At 35.7% G+C, this 20879-nt stretch overlaps 1 protein-coding gene across 4 annotated transcripts in view; it reads right to left on the bottom strand.

Annotated features, from left to right (window-relative positions):
- The window catches only part of ORC5 (origin recognition complex subunit 5), a 73874-nt gene that overhangs the window by 35052 nt on the left and 17943 nt on the right, over nt 1-20879 (bottom strand). For all 4 annotated transcript variants that reach the window (XM_082069853.1, XM_082069852.1, XM_082069854.1 and 1 more), the window contains 4 exons: nt 19402-19454; nt 17360-17472; nt 15297-15344; nt 8503-8613 (listed from right to left, as the gene is read on the bottom strand). In XM_082069853.1, coding sequence (XP_081925979.1) covers nt 8503-8613; nt 15297-15344; nt 17360-17472; nt 19402-19454 — 325 coding nt within the window. The remainder of the gene's footprint in view (nt 1-8502; nt 8614-15296; nt 15345-17359; nt 17473-19401; nt 19455-20879) is intronic.

Here is a 20879-nt window from a genome sequence, read left to right on the forward strand (position 1 = left end):
GCAAAGGTCTTTTGATGGACTAGATAGAGAGGTATACCATAAATCTTAACAGTTCTCATGAAGAGAAGAAAAAAAAAAAAGAAAAAAAGCAGCATTTAGGATCTTTTCTGTCTAGTTCTATATTTTTTTGTTTTAAAGTACATGCTCGAAATTATAGCAGGACCATTCTGGGCACGACAAGGCCTGTGGCCAGACTGGATTAAGCTGTGTAATTTTCTGTACTTTCCTCTGAGGCAACTGGAGGACAGTAAAATGCAAACAGTCCTTTGCAAATTCAATCATTAGGGCAGAAGCAGAGGCTCATGACATCCTCTTTTGTAATTTACGTCTAGAACTCAAAAAGTTATAAAAATAGGGAAATATTTGAGACCATGCTTGTTTATATCCCCGAAACAAAATTAAAGAAACTCTACATACACAATCAACACCAAGAGCCATTAACTTCTACAATCATCTCACTTCTGCATGTTCACTACTTAATATTCAATAATTCAACTTTTCAACAACATAAGAAACGTATTCAAATATATCCAGATTTTCATATACAACTATTCAAACCTCTACCTGATTTTGAAGTACTGCTGCTCAGTAGCGCCTAATGGGTGTATAAAGCAAAGTAAGACAATCTCCGAATTCAGATGCACGATATACCATAATTATGTCTTGAATCAGTTTGCAGTATTATGTATGAGATTAAGCCCCACCATTTTTAAAAAAAGCTCAACAATAACAACAACAACAAAATCTCACTACAACATAAACTTCAATTGCAACATTTTAGATGCTAAGCTCATCTGAGAACAGGATAGAAATATATTCTACTAAAAAATCATCCCAAACACTTACTTAGCTAACATTTTGTACTAAACCTTCTCAACTATTTCAGGTAAAATCTTGGCAGTGACTGTACCCAGTTATCCAGAAAAAAGGCAAGCACAGCACTCCTGAACTTTCACAGGAAAAGGGAAGGAAAGAAAAGGGGTTTCAGAGAAGAAAAACAGAATCAGCAGGAACTTTAATTTTTCTGGTATTTTGCTTGTTTTAATAAAGAATAATGACAAAAATAATCTACTTATGGACATATAACCAGTAGAAGACCAAGTTCTGTATTTTTCACACACTCTAAAATAAAAACGGCTCCCGTGCTTCTTCATTTTGCTTTGTAAGGCGGCCTCTTAGGGAACAGCCTAGCACAACATGCATTTTTAACCAGACCTTTTTCTCTAGAAACTCACCTATCTGCTCTCTTTTCAATGGAAAGTATTGTATTAGTGGTAAACACTCTGGTCAGGTCAGACATAAAATGTTCCTATGAGAAGCCCCCTCAATACCAAGGAAAACTGGAACAGCTGACCCAGCAAAACCAAATAATTCTCATTCTGCCAAGTGCAAAATGGAAAACTTAGTATTTTCAAACATTGACACAATCTGAACTTGCAGAAGCAACTACAGTGTTTTCCATTTCAAGAAACTGTTAATTTGACAGTATTCTCTTTACCAAAGTTGCTACATCATGGAGATTTAACACAACGCACTAACAGAGTTAGTACTACGATTGTGATGTGGGGATCTGGTGTCCAGAAAGGCTGCACTATAATAAAAGCAAACCCCTATCAAATAAGGAGGTAACAAAATCAGCCATCTTTCCAATCTTGCAATCAGAATTTTATCATAGTCGGCAATTTACCAAAACAAAACGCAGTTTAAATATCAAATTATAATCTGAAAAAGCAACATACGAAGTGCACTTCTAACAAAACAGGGACAAAGAAATCTTGCAGGTAAATTGCCACACGCTGTTCCAGTTTGCATATATAATACCAGCTATTCCTCAATCTGTCCATGTAAGGCAGACAAGAAATAGGACAAAAAGAAAACAAACCTTTCAGATTGTTATGCTCCAGGAAAAGACACTTTTTTTCTATCTTTTTTTTTTTATTATTTTATATTTTTTATTAAAAGAAATGACATTCCTCTGGCTCCCGCCAGCTGGAAGCATGCTACATGCATCAGTGGGTTTGTGTATTTCCAAAAGACTCATATCATACTGTCACTTACACACTCCTCTAGATCTCATATCTGCAGACTTCCTATAACTTCAGATAAAAAGGTCTTGCTCTGTGGCCAACAATCTGCAATGCTGTTTATCATTTTGCCAGATTGGAAAATTTTACATTTGTTAACCTTCTTTCCAAATTCTTACGCATTTATAACTATGTTAGTTTTAGGAATTTGTGGTTCTCTTAGGGAAATTTAGATACTTTTCTTAGATTTAGTACTGAACAGATCAGAAATGTCTACTGAATGAAATGTAGACTATGATGTGTGAGATACCTGATGTCACCATGTACCCAGAGATAAACAGCCTTTCCAGAAACCTGTTGCCAAATGCACTATAATCAGAAGTGAATTCTAACCGTACAACCTGAAAATATTCCCTGAATATAATGAAAACAGTAAAATCAAACCCAATTCTGAATGCAAAAAGAGACTAAACTTTTTTTTTTTTAAATGACCTAATAGTCAAATTTAATGCACTAGAGTAAAAACACAAACAGAACTGAAGTTATTGATCAGTTACCTATTCAGTAATTTTTAGCTACTGATATATTTTGAGAAGTTACCACATCTCTCTGCATAAATATCTTGCCAAACATTCAGGGATGTATTAACAAGAATAAAACGTGCAAAAGTATGCCAGGCAACGGGTTGAATTCCTTTTTACCTAATAACAATATAGCTCAAAAATAAAGTGGATAAAGTAAATCCTCTTTCAGAAAAGCATATTTGACAAGAAAGCAGAAGCAAAACAGAAAGTGTAGAAAATGAAAAATGGTTAGCAGAACTGAACTGATTTGAAGAAGTAGCTTAACAATCATTTTGGTAGAAGTATTGGTTAACTTTGGTTTGTACACCATAACTATAACAACAAAAATATCCACTTGCCTACTGGTTGTGATATGAAATTAAGGGCCCTTGTCCCCTTCAATTAAAATTACTTGATTTAATTTGAACTGGTGCTGATAATTCTTGCATGATGTTTCATGCATAAATTCACTCGTGTACTATACTAAGGCACATTTTTATAAAGAAAATAATGTTGTATTTCTGTCTATATGTGGGAAACCTAAAATGAAATACCGCTCTTCTACAAACCATAACTGAGTAGACTCTCAGAACCTCTGCAAAGTGCACTTGCAATGGGGCATTATAAAGTTTCTTTGTATCCCTCCATTCTGTAATAACTGCACATGGACACAATGCACATTTCATATTCCGCACAGTGGGTCCACATGGACACACAAATCATACCCCTAGCTGTTCCTGAAAAAGCATCAACTGCGGCACTTTCACAAGTGTGAAAGTACACTTGTATTTTTTCCCTATCAAAAATAATGGTTTATCCTCTGAAATACTTCAGCCACATACTTGACCCAGCCATACGTCCAGCAGAACATCAACTGTGCAAGTTCTGTCCCAGGCACAGAAGGTAACTGCCCAGTGGTGGTGGTAACATCATCCTCACTCTGTTAAATTATTACACAAAAGTGCATCTAAAGAAAAACATTTAAAGATCTTGTCCTCTGAAATGGCTGCAGAAATCAATAGTGCTTTAACCTCCCTTATCTCGTGCTTTAAAAACCAAGCAAATAAATTCAAACAAACAAATTCAGTGACATGTTACAGTAACTCACAATGTATTAAAACCAGTGTCATGACAAATTAGAACTACTAAGAACAACAGTAAATATTCTGGAGGAAAAGGAGCACTGAAAACTTCTCAAGCAAATAAAGACCCATATTCACACACGCACATCAGTAGTCTAAAATGAAAAAATAAATAAAATAAATAAAATAAATAAAATAAAATAAATAAATCTAACTTCCTCTCAAAACAACCTTCACTAGATGTGTGAAAACTTTAAGATGGCACAAAAACAAGAAAAAATTCAACATTTAAGGGCATAACATTTAAGGGGTAACTGAAAGAATTTTCATTTGCAGGAGTGGAAATTTGCTTGTTCTTCCCTTCGCCCCCACCCCACCCTCCCCCACCCCCAGGTGCCACTCCCCTGTACCAGTTAGTGAGGAAAAACATGGAACCCAATTACAGCAAAAAGTTACGGCAGCAAAAATTTAGTCTCTTATCAATTGCAAAGATCACACTTCTGAAAGGAACACCTTATTTTTCGTTCGAACAAGTATGAGGTCATTTTAAAGACTAATTAACACGAAAAGGCGAAAGATTAAGATTCAAATTTTAAGTTGAAATTCTATTTAGTAAAAATGAAAGATTTTCAATAAACCCTGGCATTAAACAGAAAATTGAAATTTTGCTGCTTATTAGCATCAAAGTTTCATTTCTGAAAAGCTAATAAGCAGGATTTTCTTGTGAATAGAAATTATGCATGGAAACAAGAAGCAATAAGAAATATCATGAAATCAGCAACACGGGAGATCTTAAAGCAGCTGCCAGTCCTTCTTGAATCTTGACTGAGATTGTTGATCAACTTTAAAGCCGAAGCATGCTATTTTCTGACAGTACATGGGGAGAATTAATAATTATTTGGTTCATGTACAGCCTTTCAGTTAACAACTTAAAGAGCAAATAAAATTAATGTTGAATCAGTTAATAAGCCAAATATTTGATTTAAAACATTTTAAACTTCTGCACAATTCAAGAACGATTTCCAAGCTGTACACGCAAAGAAGAAAATAAAAACTTGTGGTATCTAACAGCAAAATGTAGTGTTACTGCTACAGGTAACTCGGCTCCCAAATATTTACTTTATTTGAAAAATGTATTTATAGAATAACTAAAGCACAAATCAGTGGAATATAAATTGTACTAAACTTTTCAAGACAAAAAATACAATTAAGTGTTATGCCTAGATCAAACTATTTCCAAAATCTATTTTAAATTCTGTTGTATTTTATGTTACTTTATATTAGACATTTCAAGAAGTTTTAATTAAAATTTAGTGCAGAAATAGTTTTCATCATTAAAAATATATTTAAATAATGTATAAAATTCTATTTTGCTATAAACAGACTTAATTTCAACTTCTTTGCCCTAACCTGGTTAAGGTTTCATACAATCTTTCTATATCTTCACAGCTCAATGTACATGCATTCAGAAAAAGAAAGAATTACAAGTATTCTTTAATAACACTGCCATCTAGTGTACATCCTAAGTTAATATAAAGCACTTATTTGAATTTTTTTCATTCTGCAATTTAGTCTAAGGGGGAATTATACTCCATGTACAAACTATGTCTTCAGTACTACTTAACTGTGCATTGGCATAATGAGATTTTTGCTCTCATCTGGAATGCCTGTTAAACATGCAGACATTAATTTTGCAAAATGTCCTGGTTTTGTTAAAAACAAGACCAGTTCTGTTTTAGTGAATTTTCCTTTCAGCTAAGTTCTTCTAAGTACCTTCTAAGTAACTGCACTTTTCTGAATTTAGCTACATGTTTTTTGAGACGATGTTTGCTCCAGACTGATAAGATGACCAATGGAATGCAGAAGAAGCTCATGTTTAGATTTATTGCTATAACAACCAGGAATTCTGATAACGGGACATATTTTCAAGGAGAGGCAGACAGAACAGGTGACTAAAACTGACCATCTGAGTATTCCATCCCATAATCATCATACACCCTATAAAAGAGGGAGATCACGAGGGTCTCGCTCCCTTCGACCATGGTCGGCATCTGAAGAGGACCCTGTCAGTTGTGCCTGCGATCCAAGGCCTGGATCCAGACCCTGCATCCCTGAATCCAGTTCCAGTTTGCTGACAAGTCCCACCCAGGACTTCTGGGTGCCTGCCCTGTAGCTGCTGGAGCCACGGCAGCTCCATCCTCCGCCAAGGGAAGGGCAAAGCTGTGCTACCCAGGATATTCAAGATTGGTTTTGTATATTTTGTATCTTTTCTCTATTTATTAGTAAAGCCTTTAAAACTTTTTTTCCAACTTGTAAGACTCTCTTCCTTAACTTCTCTAGCACCTTTTCCTCTGCGGAGCGGGTCAGGGGGGGATTAACAGAGAGCATCTGCCATGGTTTATTGTCGTCTTGCATTAAACCTTAACACAAATACACTGCAAAACTCTGTTATATAAAACATTCAAGTCTTAAGTATACCAAGTTGGTTTTGATAGCCAAAAATAAGAGAACACACAGCTAACACCCTATACACAAATTTTACTACATAGTACTCCCAGTCTTGTCATCATCATTCCCCTTCACATCACTTGCAAAAATTCAACTGAAATTTGTTCCTTCAGACTGACAGAGTTCAGGCAAAGCCCTAAATTTCACCGTTGCAGTTGAATAGCCAATTGTTTTGCTTTCTGGCTGTTCTTTCATCTTATGCCTTACAGGTTGCACTCTTTCCATCTAAAAATGAATTTTATTTGGAAGATCGCTGTTACAGTGTCTTAAAACACATGAAGAAAGGCTGAGAGAAAGAAAGGCTTAAAACAAGAAGTATCTACGTGGTGGATCATCAGTAGATTTTAGAGCACAAGTGAAACAAATCTGAATATTACTTGGATTGTATCTTATTTTCTTCTGAGTTTCTATAACAGTCTCATAAGACTCCATCTCTCACTGAACTAAACCTAGATCATTGCTGATAAACTAGCATCATTAAACAAGACAGTCACCTTTTACCTCAATATTCTGATATTCAGCTTCAACACTTCTTGTCTTTAATCAAAAAACGCACTACCTAGAGCAAACCACAAAACCAGCATCCAGTAAGGAAAGGGGTGTGACCAATACCTTGACTGTCAGATTTCACAGTGCAGTGAATTAAAGAATCAACACAACGTTCATACAAAAGCTCTCAGGCTACATCTGACACCATCCAGAAACAACAAGTCAATAGACAGAGCTGACTCAATTCATGCATTTTTGTGAACACTAAGGCCCCTGTGTTCTTTGTACTCTGAAGTTGCTCTAAGTAGCTACAAGGCTGCAGCTCTCATCCCAAGGCTGGTCAGAAACTGCTTGACTCAGAAACCTTTGAAGTCCCTTCATATGGCATTTGCCCATAGGAAACTTCACATAGCTTTGAAATACAGTCAGGGCTCCTTCTGAAAGCACAGTGAATTCCTGAGGTGCTGTGAGATGACAGAAGAAAGGCACCAAACAAGTACAGGATGCACACATCTGTCTAAACTTGATTTTTTCAGCTATTTCCGGAGCACCTCTGAAAGCTACTCTATAGACCACTCAAAGGGGTACAGACTGAAGGCTGAAAAATCACTTATCTAATTACAAAAAAATAAAGGCTTGTTATAACAGATTTTTGAGGCTGTTGACTAATAATTTCTCATGCCTCAGATCACACAACAACCTTTAACTAAAGGAGCTTGAGTGAAAGCATGATGTGAAGGTATAAGTTGCCTACAGCATCTGTAAAGCACCTGGGTCCTCACCACTAACAAATATCTTCATATATCATTAATTAAATAAAGTACTACAATCCCCTGGCTCCTCTACGGCCTCATTTTAACGTATGTATATTTACCATTGCTTGTTCTACAGATAGGAGAGATTAATTTTACCAAACATTTGTGTGAACACTGTACAATGATGATTAAGGCAGTAACAAAATTTTTTAGGTATCTTGACCATGTGTTCCCTAGAACTTCACAATAATGCAGATATCAGGTTTAAATTGGTTCAATTTAAGACCTAACAAGGGAAGGTACAAACTATTTCTGTAAGTAAGCGGGGTGGACTAGATGACCTTTAGACGTCCTTTCCAATCCAAACTATTCTATGATTGTATAAGTAAAAATTAAGCACAACTGGAAAGCAGGAAAGACACTAAGATCTTCTAAGGTGGACATGAAAGATCCAAGAATCAAGCTGACAACAGGAAGCTATCTTCACTTATACAGAAGAGATCTTTTACACTCTGCAAAACCAGAGCTCTAGAAAAACCTCTAAATTTACTTAATTCCACTCAACTCTATAGTTGTGCTGCCATCTAGTGAAGTGGATACTGACTCTGCAAGGCTGTTAAATTTGGTCCAGATGGAAAACATTATTCCTAAGATACATGTATCACAGCAAACACCTTTCACCCGCAATACCTTATCCTTCCCTCTGCTCCTTCCTCACCACTACATTTTTGTAAAATGCTTCACAAGTTGACTATTTTTGGCCACAGGACAGAACATTTATACAGTTAACTTCAAAAAGGCTAAAAGACTTCAATGAGAAGCCAAGGACCTAATCAACACAGATTGCAGTCTGGGATAGGGAAAAAGTTAGTTATTAGAAGGTTTCAGAACATTAGACAGATAAAATCTTGAATTCATAGCTAGTAATAAAGATAAATATTACTCTGAGCCTTCAACTTAAATTACTGTTATTGTTTTCTCAAAACATTTCATTTGAATAATGACTTACAAAAGCAATGCAAAACCTTTTCAAAAATTCCAGACAGTAAAAAGGAATCAAAGAAAGTAAGTAAACACTCACCTGGGAAAATATATTTGCAGTTGGGGCAACTCTGTTGTCCACAATACTATATAATATTGCCAACAACCTGTCCAGGGGAAATGGCTTTGGTCCAAGGAGGTGATTGCTGGTCTGCAACAGAAAGAAGACTTTTCAATCCAACAGATCTTTCCTGGAGCACTAAAAGATGTTATTCTCACATCTTTTTAGTCGCTGGGAAGGCACTGTAATTAACAGTAGTCTTTCATACGGCCTAGTTATATTTTATGGAAAACACTGAATACATGCTTATTGATTAAGATACAGACATGGAGCTCTATTTAACAAGGTAAGAGTTCTAACTGCACAATAAACAGGAACATTTTTGAGCTATTATAGAGGATCTGATGCCACATTCTTGTCACTAGATTTATAGATGTATTTATTTGTTATATTTTATGGCATTCTCAAGGTGCACATAGTTCTCTTCACAGTTTGTAAACAGTCAGACAAGTTAGGTTTCTTAACAGCATAAAGAATTTCTAGCTAGTAAAAAAATTTAAAGGTTTAGATTTATTCTATTGTCTATAGTCAGTCTATAATCCACTATCACCTACAAAGAACTGCACATAACAGAACAATAGTTTTTATGAATCTATAAAACCAAACAACTTTTAGTCTTGTGTTTTGCTTACTGAAGACAAATATTTTACTAGCATTTGTGTTTTGAGAATAAAAAGAGAAGATTCTGCTAAAGTAACAATGTACCCGCTTTCTTCAAATCATCTTATCCAAAGTCTTTTCCTCTCACAGAGATGCAAAGTCATAGCAAGAGTTCCTCATTTAAAAGCCATATTAAACTATTCTAATAAGGAGCCGTATGGTCTAGAACATGAGTAGAATGCCTTGGCAATGGACATCAATTGTCACACAGGAAACTGTATCTAAACATAGGGAAATAAAATTTACACCCCTGAGGGTGGTTAAACACTGTAACTTATTGTCCTGGCATGTTGCAGAGTCTCCATCCTTGGAGATATTCAAAACCAACTGGACACGGTCCTGAGCAACCTGCTCGAGGTGACCCTGCCTGAGCAGGGGGAGTAACTAGACCAGAGGTCCTTGCCCACCCCAGCTCTTCCATGAATTTTGCTTTCTAAAACCAATTAAAAAAAAAAAAATTATCAGCTATCTCTGTTGGAATAAAATGTATTAACTGCTCATTTGTTTGTGGTTTTTTTTTTCCCCCACAAAATTGCTGACTTTTTAATATTTTTGGCTGTTCTCAACTTTTTTAATTTTCTTTTTTGGTTCCTTCATATCACAATAAAAATGTTACCATTTTGATACTAAAACCAAAGAAAACATTTCTGATCATGAAAGTAGAAATGAGAACACTTCAACTTAATGTTTTACACAACAAACACCTTTACTACTATATTTCTACTTTCTTAACATACACTCAACTATAGGGTAACTCCAGCTGCAAGGGACCTTAGGAGGTCTCTGGTCAAACCCCTCCTGGTCAGAGCAGGGTCAGATGGGAGGTCAAGCCAGGTTGTTCAGGACTTCATCAGTCCAGTCTTGGAAACCTCCAAGGACAGAGACTGTGTCACGTCCCTGGGAAACCAGTGTCACTGCTTGGCTGTCCTCATAAGGAATGGGTTTTCCTTATATCCAGTAAAAAGATCTCATTTCAGCTTACACTATTTCTCACTCTCTCACCACTACATCTGATAGTCTTGATGATCTCCTTGCAGGTACAGGACAGGCTGCTTTTAGGCCTCCATTCTCCAGCCTGAACCCCTGCAGTTCCCTCAGCCTCCCCTCGCAGGGCAGGTGCTCTAGCTCTGACCATTTTGATACGTCTCCACTGAACTTGTTCCAGTTTATTGAGGTGTGTCTTGTACTGGAGGGTGACAAAACTGGACAGAGATCCAGCCCAAAGAATGCTGAGTGTGGGGGCCCACAGTGCATTAATCTCCCATGAGTTTAGCTGCCTAAAATAGAGTTGAGGTGGCTGAGCTCAAGGTCAGCTCCCTTGCTGGCAAGAGCTGCTGCATAAAGAGCTACCTGCCAGCTACAGACAAATGTGTTGTTATCAGAACACCGCATATTTACTCAACTTTGCATTTACAGAGCTATTCTGTCCCTTATTCTTCTTTGCACCATACACATTGTTTTCTCACCTCAGTTGACACTGATGGACATTCTAGGCATTACAGTACCTAGTAACATTGAATTCAACTGTATTCACAGAAATATGAGCTCTTGATTTGTTAAATGTTTTTTAAATAACCAATTTTACAAAAAAGGAAAAGTACGGTTCACAGGGCAAAACTGGGTATTATGACACCTCAGGCAGCATTGTTAGGACTACAGCGATTTATTTATGACCCAGGCTGTCAAAAGTTCTGACAAAGGAAATACATGTATTTCATTCTCTCTGCTTTGACATCCAGTTTCCTTTTCTGTAGTGTACACTGATTTATTCTCACTAGCACAGCAGCCAAGAATGAAGAGGAATTTCAAAAGAAAGTTTGTTTCAAAATGCTTCTGGGAAGGAACATCTCTCAAATATACCACCAGCACCTCTGTGTCATTAGTCATCAGAAAAACATAATCACTGTTTTCTTCAGCACAACAAAAAGGTATTTCCAACACATGTTTTAGCTTTTGAAATCCAGGAGGTGTCCCCAAAGCTACCTCTTGGCTAACAAAGAAAGCAGTGTGAAAAATAATAGAAACACGTAGTCAAAACTTTAGCACAGCCAGAATGCAGGTATGGTGTAAGTTATGAACTGTACAATCCCCTGCCCTTCTGCTTCTGAACAAGCCAGTTCTATGAAGCATATTCTTTACTATCGACAGAAAAAAGTCAACAAACATACAGTAATTAAAACGTGTACACTCCAAGCAGCTAGCAGGCACAATTAGCATGTAGCAATCCCTGAAGTTGTGTTTAGTACACAGTTACTTCACAAGTTTCTTGGTCTTAATATAATCAGCTCTCTGCTTAGACAGAATACTGACTTAAGCTTTCAAATTATTTCAGAGAAATGCTTTCTTCTGGAAATGCCAGTGAGTTAATTCTAATAGAGTGTAGCTTCTAGAAGAAGCACTTCATTTTTATTTCTTTGACAGAAATAAATGCCTGGAAGAATAGGAATGGCTTAGAAATTTCTCCAAATAGAACATAGCAAAGAATAAGATTTTTTTCAAATCTTCTGCAAGGAGCTAAGGCAGAATACTACAGAAGAATAGTATTTATAAAAATCCAAGGAACCCTTCATCTCGCTTAAAACCAAAGAAAGATTACCTTCCACAATCAAAAAACCTCTTCAAAAAGTTTTATAGCCATCATAGGAACTCTGTGTCCTCCATCATCTTTCCACCTTGGCAATACGCTCGTCTAATGGTTCGAAAAGGACTTTTCCCCTTTTGTCACTATCTGTTCTTTTGGTTTTTATCTACAGTGTCAGAATTTCTTGTCTCCACTGTTTAACTGGTCTAAGTCTTTCATCATCCCACAACTCTGAGCCACATATTCACATTCCAAAATTTCACAAACACAAATGAAAACCAAAAGCATTCTTTAAAGTGTAAAAGCTTAACCCAGATTAAATTACCTGCACAAGAAGGAGAAAGTTCTTAATTCAGTTGGCTGAATTTTCAACCTTTTTAGCCTATACTTAAAGACAGAACCATACTTCTCACTCTTTTTAGCAGAAAGCATTTCTGACCTGCCCTGGTTGCTATACGACTGAAGCATCTTCAGTTGTAAGCTAGAAATTCTGATACAAATTAAGTCCTAGACAGAAGTTAAAGCAGATATACTAGATAGACTTTTTTTCCAATAAAAAAACTCTCCAACACACTTGATCTCTGACAGACTGACATCTGAAAAAAACATACTCCTGCAAAAGTAGCTTCACCAGGAAGGTATCTCACCTGTCACCGAACCAGAAAAACATTGTTCCAGGGCAATCATGCAAACAAGGCAATTAATAAAATGATTAATAGAATTATAAAGTCATTTTTTTCCTCTCATTCACAAGTTTTACTTTTTCTAATTAAAAAACACACAGCCTCTGGACCAAACAGAGTTCAGAATCAAAAACCAGATTTTTAGCCTGGCTGTACCTAAACTTTTAAAGAAGGATTTATTTCATCTAACGTCAGCTTCCTATCAAGTAGGTATGTACAGACAAAATAGTTTCTTAAGTTCCCAATATAGCCAGTAGAAATCCAATCAATACAGTTTATGGTGCAATTCATCTGACTGAACTTAGAACCTACTTTAGCATGAGATGAATCACACCCTACACTCCAATGACTGCATCGACTAGCTCCGCACTGTCTATAAAAAGACGCCAGCTTAGATGGAGGCACCCACATGGAGTTCGGTGAATCTGATCTGTAAATCAGTCTTTAGACGAGCTTCTCTGAAGGAAGGTGTATTGATCTAAGCTGTCACACCAACTGAAGCAAACGAGCCTTTATTTATAAGACTACATTTGTAATTCTTTATCTCTATATTTCAGTTTCCCTCACTATAGAATCATAGTACCAAAATACACAAGTTTACATCTAGGTGATTGTATCTCTGTGCAAATATTTATAAAGGTTACAGTACAGTAAAACAAACATAGGTCTGGAAGATCCTCTTGGGACCTGCAGTTCTGCTCCCCACTATCACAGCTACCAGGCCTCGAAAACTTTCAAAACCACACTGTGCTCTGACCTAGAAGCAGTTTTGGTTCCTGGCATCAATACTTATAGCAAAAAGGTCCTTACCTGTAAACTATAAAGCAACACATAAGCAGAGAACCAGCGCTCTGTAACTAAAAGCAAAGGTACTCTTGAAACACCACAGTGTTCCTGTTCTATTTATTGATCCCCAAGACACCCTCCTGTTTCTTGTATGCAATCAGAGTTTAATGTAACATAGTCAACTCAAGAGATATTTTCTGTTAACTATATTTGATTTACTAGGATTATGAAATTCTAATTCTCTTCAAAGTAGCACTTATTTTTAATACAACAAAGAAGTGCAAGAATTAGATCATTTGCAGTCTTAGAAGTCTTTCCTGATTATGCAAGCTACTTGTCAAAATTGAACAACAAACCAAGCTGCTTTAACCGCACACACGTCTAGTCATGCTTTCACAATACCAGTTCAATGCTTAGGTTGTAGGGTAAATGTAAAGTATACAAAATTAGAGTTAGTCTCATGCAAGTAAAAAAGTAACTGAAATGTTACTCATCTTTTTGACCATTAATTTTGTTTACCTTACATTTGTTTGAGTTACCGTCATTTACAGTTCTTTCTTTACTAATTCCTTCTGTTCTGTTTGTTGTACCTACTCAGTAGCATTTAGTTTGCTGCAGGAACAATAATACAAGGAAAATTAATTGATCATTAAATGCACGCATTTCTGAACATTAAGCAGTGAACTCAGATCCAAGTCCATTTAACATAAACAATGACAAGAGAACACGCTCTAAGGTACAGTTAAGGTGATCACAACCTCAGTACTTCTTTATCAAATGTCAATTTTTCCATTTATTTTACATTCCTAGCTGTTCTCATCATTCAAGTTGGAAATCTATTGCCAAGAAAGAATAAAACAAAACACCTTTTCTGCAGAGGATGCAAGAAAAAGAAGAACATGTCGATCAAAGATACAATAATTATTCCTTTGCCTGAAAATTATTTATCACCTAATTAAGACATGGAGGTATTTCACGAATATAGCACTCCTGAAAATAATCAAATGCTCTGGAAGTTCTCAGGAAGTTCATATGCCAGGGGCAAAACACATGAGGTCTATATGTACAGGACACATGCATTCAGAGACTTCAGAATTCTTGAACATAAATACATAAATATCTACCTAGCAGTGTAACACATTGCACTGCTGAAGTAAATCCATGAATACTTTCACATGTGAAAATTGTGCCCAGACAGAAAAAAAGAGAACTTGGAAAATAGTATTTGGATAAGCAAGGACTCCCTCCTCCTCCAGGGGCAGGAGAAAAATTAGGGAAAAAGCTATAGGTAGGATCAGAAGCAAAGGATTATTAGGCAAAGTATCATATTAATTTTTTTTCACATTATTTACACTGCCTGTAGCACAGAGAAGAACAGGATATAATGATTGTTTCATCAGGGATTTAGTGCTGTTTGCACTGATCTTCATTTATAGATTTGTTTAAAAATAAGTCAACAATATTTGATTACTCTTTTTACATTACAGTTATAAACACACATACAGGTATTTGCTTTTCCTAGTATATCAAGCCTCTGTTAGTAAAAACCAGTATAGCTCCACTGAAATCAATGATATTTAGCTATTTATAACCATGAAAACATTAGTTAATAGTCTGATGGAATCCTAAACAGGAGTGCAAAGTTTCTAAGCCTCAACACACAAACATAAGCTCTTACACCTCGCTGCAGCACTGGGAATTAAAGTGACTTGACTTTCAAAACTACTACCTACCTAGTACTCCAACATCTTTGAAAGGAATCCTGATATCTGGCTCTTCCATGTATGATGTCCTTTAACTAGCTTTATTAAGCACATTTTCTTATACACAGAGATATGGTTTTAGGATACAAATTCATGCTACAATTAAATTTCAATGAAATAAAAATGTGTGTATCATACAGAAATTTGTATCATATGAAAACAAATGCATCACTAATTGTTATGTATGGAATTGTGTTGTTTCTACAGGAAACAATGAGGCAAAACAAAATACAAAACCAGCAGTACAGTAAAAAGAAAATATTTGTTGCCAAGCTCAGCTTAGAAAGATAAAATACATACCTTTTCATGTTTCTTCATAAAGTTAGTCTTTCTAATTTTCCCATGATGCTGTAAACAACAGACAAGAGCAAATACTATATGTAAATTATTTTATGTGCCTTTTAAAGCAAAGACAGAATCAAAATCATCAACAGAGAATTGTGCATTATAGATGGTAGTACACTAGTCTGGGTCTGCTTCTCTAATATTCCTCAGGCATTTCTCTCTGATGTTACTAGCAATCCTTCTTGCTAGAAGCCCTAAAATTACACTTGCCTTACTTCACGCTTCATTGTGTCCCGAGTGGCGTAAAGCCAAAAAAACACACTAATATTTTTTGATGACAGGCTTTTTTTTTTTTCTGATCTAATCAGGGACTGATGAGAAGAGACAGTAAAAATATGTTCTTAATAAAACTTCATGCCAGCATCCTCCTCCTACTTCCAATCATCTGAAACAGACAGGTGCTTCATTTCTTTCTCTTTCCAGAGAAGTTTAAATAGTGGCTACTTCATTTTTAACATGTTTTGATGTATAAAATCCATCTGAATATTCACCTTTTATCTGCTCCATTTTAGAATTTGGATAGTGCGCAAGTTGGTAGAATGACAACCAGGAATTAAATCAATACAATATGAAGAGAGTTCGAGGTGCAGGAGCCTTAATTTACAAAGCTTCAGCTCAAAGGAGCCTTAAGAAAGGAAGGGCTGTCCAAAGAAAATAGTCAAATGTCCTTAGATCTCAACTGAAAACGTGATGTGGCACTTTTTGATAACCTACTTTACTGACTTGACTCTTGAAAGCTTTGAGTTCCAAGACTGACCTGGAAAAACTTGGGCAAAACCACTTCTTCAGCAAATAATTCTCTTAAAAAGAAACTGCTTTGGTCAAGTGAAAATAACAAAGGTTGCTCATAAAGACAACTCGTGAATCCACACTTACTACAGGTAATGCTCAACTCTTCTCAGGAAAGGTCTAGAGAGAAGAGTGAAACACCTACAGCTTTCAAGGTAAGATCATACCAGAAATATGAACCCCCTTTAAACTAAAAACATTTTACTATATCACTAGGAACTGCAGTAAATTCTTAAAACATGTATCTACAATTTTTCAACAGGAAATAATAAAACAAGCATATTTTTACAAATTTGTCTTGTTCTCACTTTCTTCAGTTGTTCACACCTATCCATTGTGAACATAATGCATTTATACACACACGCATATGTTAATGCATACTGTAATAATGTAGAAAAGCTTGAATTTGGTAAAATGCATAGAAAGCATAACTGCCCAATCACTTTTCTGACATCTGCCTTTCTGCCTACATTTTGTCAAATTCAGACCTCAAACAACACAACGAGGCAGGTTTGAGGAGCATGAAAGTACTGGGTAAGAAAGGGACAGACTGCAAACTGGGCCAGCACAGCACTTATTTGCAGCATGACCACAACATAGCCCAAAGAAAAATTAAAAAAAGGACAAGATATTCAACCTGTACATGACAAGAACTTAAAGAAAGCAGGGTTTAACCTATGATTTGGTAGTGAGGATTAATACATTAATCCTAAAACATTCATTATCACCATTTCAACACGACATGTGCCACCTAATGGAACCACATCTTCTGCAAAAGTAACTGTTTCTATATTTCTACTTCAAAAGCTTAAAATTGTATAAATAAATTAACAAAGCATTATGTCACTTTGCCTTATTAAAGACTAACATAGCTGTGGTTTGTATCTTACACCAGAAATCTAAGTGTGGCATATAACTAAGGATAACGCACAAGTACCACTAACATGTTTACCAAATGCACCTGTATCAGCTGACAAAAGCAAAGCATAACGCTTGTGCTATAGCAGCATTACACATGTTTTGGCGTGAAGAAGTTGGGTTTATTAGACATTAATAACAACTAAGTGATCATTGTCAATCACAACACGTGATCTACAGAAAAACTTCTGATCAAATTAAATGAACCACACACAGAAACAGAGCTCAAAATGAATGGCTGAAGAGTTTTACATTAGGAAATTCAGTATGCAGGAATCCAGTAAGCAACACTAAGAAAAAAATCTCATTACCTTGAGAAAGAATCTCTTATCTGTCCTTACAGGATTGTAGGAGGCAAGGTAAGCAGCTATTAGAAGAAATTTGGAGTAATACGGAAGTTCCACATGTGTATGTGCAGAAAGTCCTATAAAATAAATGAACAGTTTATGAGTCACTGAAGCTCATGCTGCACATCCACAAACTTCAAATCAGACCTTTATGCACTTTTCTTCTTTTCCTTCTCTCCTGCTCTACTCCTGTAACTGAGTATGGCTACTGCTCAACCCCATTAGCACAGATACAAAGTCAGTGAAGGGCCAAGGAATGGCATGAAGCTAAGGAAAAACTGACATTATGAACTCTTCGTGGACTCATCTCAGAAACTGCATTTGAAGCATTGAAGATTCATAAGTCACTAGGTGTCATCTCCCTAAAAAAAAAAAATCCAGGCTTCTTTCATGTAAGGTAATTTTTCTGGCAAACAGGGCAGATGAAGTGTTATACTGAAATAGAACAGCAAGGCTTTTCTCCAAGACCCAACCTTCAGGCTGCTTCCGATTGTGCTGGATAGCTCAGCTAGGAACAGGGCTGCCATGGTGGAGCACTTAGGAGAAACAGTTCAGCATCTCACAATTTTTAGCCACTGTTTTGTTTCCCACAGAAAATGTTTTCAAAATGTTAAACTTGATCCAGTTTAGCCTGCTACATGTATACTACATTAAGACTGAAGTCTTACACATTAAAACACACACAAAATTACAGTCTAGTGAGTATTTTCCTTCCCTCTTCTAACTTTTACTTTATATTTTTCCCTTTACATTCCCTCACTCTTTTCACCATAGTTGCTTCTTCCACACAGCTTATGCATATGAATAGGATGATCAAACTACCTTACTTCATCAGTTGTCTAACTATGGAGACCTCTAAAGGGTCTCTCTTGTGCCTTCTTTGCTTACAGGTTTGCAATTAAATAGCTTCTTGTTATGCTTCAATCCACCAATATTGGCAAATAAAGATCAAGGAAATAAACATGTTTAAAAGTCAAGATTCAGAGCTCTCAGTGTGATGAGAAGCATCCTAGATGATAGGTAGTAATAATTTCCTCTCGCATAGGCACAGACGGACAGCAGTTTTAGATTATTTAAAATCAAGAGACTATTTTGTATTGCAAGTTAATTACAAAATGCAACACCAAATAAACTCTTACATACAGACAATTTAGTTTAATACAGAAATATCTATTTCTACTCCATTCTTCTGGTCTGCCAATACTGTATTGTGCATTGAACTATTTACTTAATTATATCCACAGTAAAAGTTATAATAATTGCTTTTTAACTATGGTATTATCAAATACTGTTTATAAACAAGGCATTTTTTCCTGCTACATAAACCTAAAAATCCTAGAAAAATGAGTTTTGAATGAAGTCTCCCTTTTTGGAGTTGTCAGGTGCAAAAGTATTTCATGGTCATCACGGCATGGAAGGAGGGAGTTTAATAAGAACACTTTGAATGTTTTAGTATTCCTTGCTAAACTGTAAATGAAGGCTGATGGATTTGAGATTTGACTTTCAAATCTGTTTGAACAATAAAAATCAACAAAGCTGTACTCCTCCAAGGAAAGAACAGAAAAAATCTTGCAATTCTGACATTTCTTTGCCAAGAAATAAGGAGATAGGACACTTGTTTTGTTTAGGAATGTGCAAATCCAGTGTAATGTCCAGGTATCGTACTCCCTTCTACCCACTCACACAATTCTGCCAGTTGGCACACTGAGGTTTGACCATCGGGAGTCAGTTCATTTCTCACCTATTCTTACATTAGAAATAGTGGTTTAAAGAAATCTGCTTTTCCCCACAAAAGACCTTAGGAAAGATTACTCCCAGGATATATGCTAAGGGAAAAATAGTAATAGTCCTTTGTAGAATACCTTCCCAAAAAACGTGATTCCCCTGAACTGTGACTGGATGCTAACAGGTAGCCTCCTCTATATAATTTCATTCACATGTTTTAAGATAACCATGACCAAGTCAAACTGAAAACTACACTCCTACAGAGTCACCGTATCCAATACCTTTCAACTGCCCAGGTTCTCCATCGTCATGCTGTAAGCGCTCCCACTGTGAGCTAAAAGACAGATAATGCATATATATTAAGACAAAATATTTGTTAATCTTCTAGAGAAAACTACCTCCTTGGTATATGTATATTTCAATTTCATGACACTGGCTAGAATACATGTGGTAAATGAATAATTAAAAATACTAAGTCTTATTACGTTGCACATAACTTTTAATAATGTACAGTTTCTGAAAAAACTGCAGAAATTAATGTTATATTAAGGTATAAAAGTAAAAGTGAGGACAAGCTAACTGTGAAATACCAATTTCTTTCCATCCAACTATCACCAGTAAGCAAAGATCAATAGCATTCTAAGTTTCAAGAACAATGCAGAATTGGATAAGAAGTAAAAACTGCTTAATAACTGTTTATACTAGTGAGAACAATATAATAATTGCTTCTGAATGTAATTTTGAATTCTATGTAAAAAATAAAGCGATATTCATTCTTTACTGAAAAACTTTGAAGACATCGAGATGAAACATTTTGTCAGTGAAAACCAGCTGCAAGTACTTTGGTGTTTTCCTAAATAACAGCAGAAAAATTCACTTTAAAACTTCCCTTAAGGAATGACATAGATAGAAATGTCATAATTTTAGATCATAATTTTGTATACCACAAAGGGATAAAAAACAGGTTTGTAATAGCATCAGTATTTTTTTTTAATTAAAAAAAAAAAGGATCTTTATGAACAGGGTTTATCAGTCATAAAACTTATGAAAACAGTTTAATGAGAGCTGATGTAATATTCAAATTATAATGAGTGACTAACCAGATCATCAATGAGTAAAGTTCTTATTCAATGTCTATTTTACAGGTAGAAAATAAAAAGTTTCATTTTCCTCTCAGTTCAGGAAGGACAACAGCCAACAGCAAAGTTCCATTGCTGTAACTTCCAACTTGAAGAAAAGCTCAGGGTAATTACAATTCTGTGGCCAGAAAAATTGGTATGGTCATTTTAATTCCTCAAACATTTACCAGTTACACAGAAGAAAATCCTAGAACTATTATGCAGAAAGCTGAAACTCATAATAAAAAAGCCAGTAAAGCTCAAATTTATAATCAAAGAAGACTCTAAAGAGGGAAAACTAGTTATTTGGAAACAATTCATAAGCTATTTTGTATCATAATCTTACATTGCACTCTAATTAGAGTAGACAATTACACAATATAAAAAGCCAGGAAGATCCTAAGTAGACTGTGCAATGAAGATTGAGTATAAATACATATTTGAGGCAAGTAGAATAACGCCTCATTGTACAGTGAAGTCTAGTTCATATGGAATAAAATCAATTCTCTTTTTGAAGGAACGATCACTTTTCTAAAACATTTAGCAAAGACTTCTACTACAAATACAGGTTCAGTTACCAGAATTCTCTATGGCCTCAATGACATTCAAAGGAAATAAATCATTATGTTCATATCAAGATA

Source organism: Streptopelia decaocto (genome assembly GCF_964273445.1).
Source record: "Streptopelia decaocto genome assembly, chromosome: 1".
Taxonomy (NCBI): domain Eukaryota; kingdom Metazoa; phylum Chordata; class Aves; order Columbiformes; family Columbidae; genus Streptopelia; species Streptopelia decaocto.